Genomic DNA, 8017 nt, shown 5'->3' on the forward strand with positions numbered 1-8017 from the left:
AACCGCCACGCCTGCCTTTCTTCCCTTAACACCTCAGTGTTTGTCTCTTGCAGCCGAGAGCAACGACGGCTACCACGTCATCCTGAAATGCGGCCTCTGAGCAGATGCAGAGTGGGCAGCTGCCTCCCACCCCCCAGCCCCACGGACCCCCTTGGATGGAGATATCGCACCCCTGGAAGCTGTGGCGAGGAGGGACCTGGCCCAGCCAGTGAAAGCCACAGACCCGCGGAGGCTGTAGGTCTAGAGGGCAGAAAGCCAGCAGCTCCTCTCTCCCCTCCTCTTAGCCCCCAGCTTTGGGACAGTTCCCTGTTCTTTTTCCTAGTCCTTCCATCTGAAAAGGCCAACGGGGGCCATCTGCTCTGAAACCTCTTGCTCCCCTGGTTAGAGGCTAGTTCACCAGGTACCCAGGTGCCATCTGTGCCGGCTCCTTGCGCCCATTCTCCTGCCTCCAGAGAAGGCTCTGCCTCTCCCGCAGGCCTTCACCCTCTTCTCTGCCAACTGGCTGGGTCCCTGGACGGCTGTCTACGTGGGGGTGGTTTGAGACTGTCCTGTCTCCGTGTCAGTTTCCTGTCTTGGTGATCCTGGTGAGCATCTGTCCTTCCTGTTCCTGGATGGCTTGATGGGTGTTGGGTTGAATCTGTGCCTTGTGCTTCTTTTCACATTGACCTTGATTCTAAGTGTCTGCTGCTGCTCACAGTCCAGAGGGGGCTTTGCCTTTCTTCACTGCTGGGGTAGACACTACGGAGCCACACACACCTGGTTCTAAGGCCCTTGGGGAGGAGAGGATGAGGCTGAGAAGACTATTTTGGGGCACATTCTCATGAGTATAAAAGGGAAGAGAACCAAATGATTCCTCCTGGGCTCTTTTTGGGTGTAAGTTTATTTCCTAAGCAGTCGTGGGTAGAGGAGGACTAGAAAGTGAACATCCTGTTGTAGGATCACATGACCTTGACTCTCCTGATGCCCAGTCCTCTTGGATGGACTCACCAAATCCCATTTAGAGAAGACCACCAACCTTCCCAAGCTCCCTAGGGACGGCGTATATTCTGGGAGGGCTCCCCTTTGAAGGTTTCTTTCTTTTCATTTGTAGAGGCTGTGTTTGGGCATTTCTCCTGCGTTAGAATGGTTGGATCACCTTTCTTAGATAACCAGTAGACTCAGGAATCAGTGTCTGTCTCTGTTACTTGGGACCCTGTGATCTCTATTGCTAATGCAGGTTCATCTAACAAGGCATGGTGAGCTCTCTGACCAACTGAGTAGGATCTGACAGCCTTTCAAGTGGAGCTTTGGGGGATAGAATGCTTTGGGGGAATATAGAGATGGTCATAACTGGGTGGGCCTTGTTTTACAGACGAACTGAAGCCTAGAGGGGCAAAGCCACCTGCCTGCTATCACACAGTGATAGGGTAAGAACATAGATTTGTCGTCTAAACCAGGGCATTTCTGAGAGGGAAAGGAGCTCTGGTAATAATAATGCTTGGACCACAGGTATGATGTACTGCTCTGTAAGGACAGGCTTCTCATTCCCTTTCCATGTTGAGGGTGAGGTGATGGGGAGCATGTAACAGCCTTCTTGAGCTATAATTCACTTACTATACAGTTTACCTATTTATAGTGTACAATTCTGTGATTTTTTTAGTCAATTCACAGAATCACCACAATCAATTTTAGAACATTTTCATCACCCAAGACATATCATGTATATGGAATCATACAATATGTGGTCTTGTGGTCTTTTTTTTTTCGCTTAGCATAGTGTTTTTTAGGGTCATCCATATTGAACATGTATCAGTACTTCGGTCTTTTTATAGCCTAATAATATTTCATTCCATGGATGGACTGCCTTTGTTTATCCGTCCATCACTTGATGGATATTTGAGTTGTTTCTGTCTTGGGGCTATTGTGAATAATGCTGCTATGAAGTATTTGCACACGGTTTGGTGTGTTTTCTTTTAGGAATATACATATGACTGGAGTTGCTGGGTCATTTAGTAACTCCATGTTTAACTTTTTGAGGAACTGCCAGACTGTTTTCCAAAGCAGCTGCATCATTTTACACTCCCATCGGCAGCGTATGAGGGTTCCAGTTTCCCTCCATCCTCACCAACACTTGCTAGGATCTGTCATTTGGATGATAGCATCCCAGTGTCATTTTGATGATAGAAGTGGTGTCTCATTGGAGTTTCAATTTGCATCTCCCTGATGGCTAATGATGTTGAGTATTTTTCCATGTGCTTACTGGCCATTTATATATCTTCTTTGGAGAAATGTATCCTTTGCCTATTTGCAATTGGCTTATTTGTCTTTTTATTATTGAGTTGTAGGAGTTCTGTGTATAGTTTAGATGCAGGCCCTCTATCAGATATATGAGGTGTCAAACTGTTCTCCACTTCTGGGGGTTGTCTTCACTTTCTTTTGATGTCCTTTGAAGGACAAAGGTTTTTAATGTTGATGATTTCTAAGATACCATTTTTCTCTTGTTGCTTGTACTTTTGATGTCATATCTAAGGAAACTATTGCCTAATCCAGGGTCAAGAAGATTTATGTTTTCTTCCAACAGTTTTTATAGTTTTAGCTCTCCAGTAGTCTTTGATTAATTTTGAATTAATTTGCATTTATGATGTGAAGTATGGGTCCAACTTCATTCTTTTGCATGTAGATATTCAGCTGTCCCAGTACCAATTGTTGAAAACACTATTGGGGTCTCCATAGAATTGTCTTCATAGCCTTGATAATGGCCCCTAATTCTTACTGGATCTTTTTCTCTGCGATATGGGACTGTCATTAGGATGCTCACTTTTTTTTTTTTTTCCCAGCCCATGTTTGGCTCCACCAGTTTTATAGATGGCTTTCTCTTCTTTCTGTCTCCCCCTTTCCCTGTTTCAACAATACTGGGTGACATCACTCTCTGATATCTACAGCCTTTCTGGGTGCATGGCTCCACACATCAGTCCTAGGGGAAGGTCAGGATCAATTGTTTTTTGTTTTGAGGAAACCAAGTCACACAGAAGTAGAAAAACTTGCCCAAGGTCCCCCAGAACCAGAACTAGATTACTGGTCTTGTGACTTCTGGCATTTTGAGATGTCTACAATTGACTAGACCCAAGAGATGCCACTTCCCAGGCCAGGTGGTGACAGGCTAAAATCTTAATTCTAAAAATGTGGTAGGCTAATATTTCATTTTTATTTCTTCGTTCAAAATAAGGGTCCAGTCAAGATCTGTGGCCTTCAGTTTGCTGTAGGTGGAGTCTTTCATCTGGAATGCACACTGCATCAGCTCTGCTTACCTTCTCCTAATGGTTATAGTTCAGTCTTGTAGCTTACACAGAAGTAGAAAAATAATAAGTACCAAAGAAGAATACACAGTCATTTGGTACCAAAATGTTTTAGCTGCCCAGTTCAGCAGTTTGTTCCTTCCGCAGGGGTCAGAGGAGCTAGCTGCAGGTGTTTGGATTTTGTGTCTAGTTTTTTCATTTTATTAAAGTGCAGAAAAGCTGTGCCCTTTTCCCTCCTGTCCACTGTCTTTCCTGTGTGCTCTGTGTCCAGCGTCTGAGCCTGCTGGACAGGGTGGCCCCTCCCAGAACAGTCCCCTCCACCCCACGTATTCTGAGCTGTGGCTGCTCCTTGGCAGCAACAAATTTTAAAAGGGATCCCCCAAGGGACAGAAGATGTGCCGTGCACCAGAGCCACTGTCTTGAACCAGAAGCCTGAAGTGGAGTACTTTTTTCTCAGTCCATCGCATTTCTTTGCTGGGCAGTTGTCTGCAAGGTTGTGCTAAACCTTCTCCTGGTTACCGAGTCGCCCCTTTATAATAAAGACATGGGCTTTGGAATGGAGGAAGGGATGGTAGGCCTTTGGAAAGAGCAGGATGGGCAGGGAGTTGGAAATCTCAGTGTAAGGTACTAAGCAGAGGTCAGATGCTGTCCTGGTGACCTCCTTCCCCGGCCACCTTGGGCTTCTTGGGAAGAGCTATGAACCTAGAGGGACTTTCCCGGGAGCAGAGTGGAGCTGCCTGAGTAGTGCGTCACAAGTTTCCAAGTCCAGACCGGCCTCAGGGGCTGGCCTGCATGAGTTAAGTTCTGAAAATCATTAACGAGTTAATGAGAAAAATGGAAGCGCTTCTTTTGCTGTTGTCAGTGGAGCAGAGGGAGGCAGCCCCCAGGAGCTCAGAGAAGACAGAAAAGCAAGCGACCAAGAGCCAGGAGTCCTGGGCTCCTACGCCCTCGCTTGGCGTGCTTTTTCTGCCTCTCTGGGTCTCACCTCCTCTCTGGGAGGCTTCTGGGTCTGTGACTGACTCAGGCATGAGTGTGTCTGAGCGGGGCATTCCTTTTTTCCCTCCATCAGAGTTGCTCTCTGGGTGGGTGGCGTGTACAGGCGTGCTTCCTAGTGGTGCACTGCGCCTCAGTTCTGCTTGGACTGGTACATGCTCTGCAAGCTTGCATGCATTTCAGTGTGAGACGCTGCACCTTAGCCATGTCTTTAGGAATCCAGCCTAGCTTGCAGCCAGGGTGACTTGATTCCATCCATGCTCTTAAGAGTGGCCACCAGCTGTTCCCTGCAGCCTGAAGCTGGACTCCTTGTTGGCTGGCTTTATGTCTGTGTTACAGACATGCATGCGTGCGTGCCTGTGTGTGTGCATATTCATGGATGCACATGAATCCCCTCCTCTGCCCCTGTGTCTGCCATGAGGAGGGCAGCCCTGAGTGTCTTCAGCTCACCTGGACGGAATGATGACTGCTGCTTCCTTCAGACCTTACGTGATACTCCTGGTTCGGACTCAGTTGCTAAAACTGATCAGGGCACTGTTGCCCTAATTGTGGGGAAAGGCCCATCCTCAGTCCTGCCCTAGGGAGCAGAGCAATGCTGGGAGCTGACATCTAACCAGGACCCCAAAAGCAAGGTCCTCGGACTTGGTCTTACTTGCAGCCACCTCATGGTCCCTGTGTCCCCTTGGGTTGGGTATTCTGTGTGTGACGTCATCAGTCAGGCCAGGCAGTAGGAGGTATTTGTACATTCTCTCTGATCACCTCCTGGCCCCTTTCCCTCCACTCTGTAGGGCAGAGCAGTGCAGTACAAGACAAGCCGCCCCTACCTCCTTCCCTGGGGCCGACCTGAGAACTCCATGCAGCCTCTGCCCAGCTCCCCAGAGCACCTTGTAAAGGCTGGGCTTTCCTCCCTGCTGCTTCTGCGGGAAGCGACTGAGTTCTGAGGGTGTGGTCCTCACCTGGCCATGTAGGGACTTTCTAGTGGCAACATCCCCAGGAAGTATCTTTAAGAGGTAGCTTTGCTGTTCTGTCCAGGGCAACTGGCAGGGTGAGGCAGGGAGGGGCCAGCACTGCTTAGTTGTGGGCTGAGACACCTGGCTCTTTGGGCAGCCAGGCCAGCCTGTCCCAGGAGGGAGTGTGTGAGCCTGTCCCTGCCTTCATCCTGTGGAGCCCCAGACAGGGATGGGGTAAGGGGTGGCGGCCTGCAGGGGGCTAGCAGGGACCAGGAAGCCTTTTATCATGAAAAATTTTCAATCCTTCTTGAAAGACAAACCAATATAATTAGCCCTGGTACCCATGACTCCACCTCCTCAACGATCACCCTACACCTGCTCATCAGGGACAGGCCAACTGCAGGCCAAATGCAGCTTCTTGCTGCATTTTGTAGTCTCTTTGATGACAGAGAACACTGAATTCAGTGAAGTGAAATGTCATCCTGTCCTCCCCTCTGCTATTCCACTCCCATTTGTATACCAAAACCTGTACTCGGTTATTATAGTTTGAATTTCATTATCTGAAACTTATGGAAACTCATTTTCTCTTATTTGCCTCCTTGAAGCCCTTAAAGCCAAAAATAGGTCTCATCCAGCCTTCAGAGAAAAACATTGCCCACTGCTGAGCTAGACCTCTGTTACTCTGTATGCCCCCTACATGATGTTGAATAGTATCCTTGAAAATAAGGGCTTTTAAAAATAATAAAAAGTATTTTGTTTGGAGCTTTGAAGCAGGAGGATCATTCAGCTGAACAGTCTTTGAAACCAGACCCCCACCCCGCCTGTTAGTCATGTGCCCCCTCCCCCAGACAGTCTTTGCCCCAGCTGCTCAGGAATCATAGTCCTTTGCTCTTGCCCCTTCCCTCCTGCTGTCCACTTCTTGGAGACTTGCTGAGCCTTTGGTCGCGGGGCAGGGTGCGGGAGGTTGTGTCCGAGAGCTGGCTGTGGGGAGAATACCATACCGGCTCCGGGCCCTGGTGGGTGGTGGTCTCTTGACTTAGGTCACTGGGACTTTACTGCCCCAGGAGGTATGGCCTAACCTCCACCTCTACTGGCACCTTGAGGACCTCTCAGCTGCTCTGGGGTCCCCCAAAGCCCCCTCCACATGTCTGTAGCTCTTCCCCCAACAGAGGGACTGGCTTGTGACAGCTTCAGCTTGATGATGGGGAGGGTTTGGACCCAGTGCTCGCTTCTGCCCCTGGGAGAAGCTGGCCCATAGGCAGCCTCATGCTGGGGTGGTCCCATTTCCCTGTGGCTTGGCTGGTCATTCTGGGCCCCGGCTCCTTTGCTTCCAGTGAAGATGACCAGACACTGCAGCCAGCTCTCCATTAGCACCGACCGCTGATGATGCTGACTGGCCTTGCCTGAGTCAGACTTTGGGCTCTGTGCTTTGCCTTTGTCCCATTTGAGCCTCCTCACAGCTCTGAGGCCCCGTAGGCTGATTTCTAGTTGAGGAAATCAAGACTGAGAAATCAGATAGGGGCCCAAGTCCTATGACTATCGATGGGCTGAGCCAGGGTCCCGATCCTGCCTCTAGACCTCTCCCTCTTGCCCCAGATGCACGGGTGAGTCCTTTCATCCCTAGTGCTCACTCTCCTGATGACATCATCCCTGGACTCTGTGCCCTGCGGTGGGGTGGGGGTGGAGGGAGGGGTATAAGCAGGGGGACAGAAGAGAAGGTCATTGTTTTGTGCCTTCCACCAGCCCTCCCCTTGCTGGGCATCGCCTTGGTTACTGTGCTTACCAATGCTCCTGTATAGAAAGTGATTTCTTTTTTAGAAATGTCACTTCGTCACTTTTCTCCAGATGGGGTGACTCTTCTCTTAAGGTGGTGGGCATCTCAGTTGGGGTGGTGTGGCCCTCTGATGGGTCAGGTGGGCATGACATTGGGAGGGGTTGTAGGGGGGAGTGGGCATCAAAGCAAAAGTTGTCACACTGCCACGTTTTTGTACCTGAAATAAAGCATATTTGCACTTGTTACTGTACCATTGTGAAGACAAGAGATCTACGTGTAGGTTCCGTGCTTGGGTCAGAATGCAAATAAAACTCATTTGTAAGAAACCTGTGTGGCTCAGACCTCTTTTAATATTTTTCAGTTGTGATAAAATGTATGTGACAGGAAATTTACCATCTTCAGCATTAAACAACAGCTCCCCCAGCCCCTGGCACCCACCCTTCTCTTTATGTCTCTGTGAATGTGACTCCTCTGGGGGCCTCTTATAAGTGAAGGCCTCTTATAAGTGGAGTCATACAGTCTTTGTCCTCTTGTAAGTGGCTGACTTTACAGGGCGTAATGTCCTCAGGGGCTTCCCAGGTGGCCCAGTGATAAAGAATCTGCCAGTGCAAATAATGCAAGAGACTTGGGTTCGATCCCTGGGTTAGGAAGATTCCCCTGGAGTAGGAAATGGCAACCCACTCCAGTATTCTTACCTGGAAAATTCCATGGACAAAGGAGCCTGGCAGGCTACAGTCCATGGGGGTCACAGTTTTTTCCTTTTTTCGCTTTGCCAAGTGGCTTGTGGAATCTCTAAGAGGTAGCTTTGCTGTTCTGTCCAGGACAACTGGCAGGATGAGGCAGGGAGGGGCCAGCACTTCTTAGTCCTGGGCTGAGACACCTGGCTGTTTGGGCAGCCAGGCCAGCCTGTCCCAGGAGGGAGTGTGTGAGCCTGTCCCTGCCTTCATCCTGTGGAGCCCCAGACACGGATGGGGTTTTTCTGGGGCTAGTACCATATTCATAGTAAAACTGCTTACCTCAGATTA

General features: G+C 49.4%; 1 protein-coding gene across 4 annotated transcripts in view; it reads left to right on the plus strand.

The window, feature by feature from the left end:
* The window catches only part of TFCP2L1 (transcription factor CP2-like 1), a 69384-nt gene extending 62066 nt beyond the window's left edge, over positions 1-7318 (plus strand). For all 4 annotated transcript variants that reach the window (XM_018061643.1, XM_018061644.1, XM_018061645.1 and 1 more), the window contains one exon: positions 54-7318. In XM_018061643.1, coding sequence (XP_017917132.1) covers positions 54-100 — 47 coding nt within the window. In that variant the 3' untranslated portion in view covers positions 101-7318. The remainder of the gene's footprint in view (positions 1-53) is intronic.

The sequence above is a fragment of the Capra hircus genome, chromosome 2 (assembly GCF_001704415.2).
Source record: "Capra hircus breed San Clemente chromosome 2, ASM170441v1, whole genome shotgun sequence".
NCBI lineage: Eukaryota > Metazoa > Chordata > Mammalia > Artiodactyla > Bovidae > Capra > Capra hircus.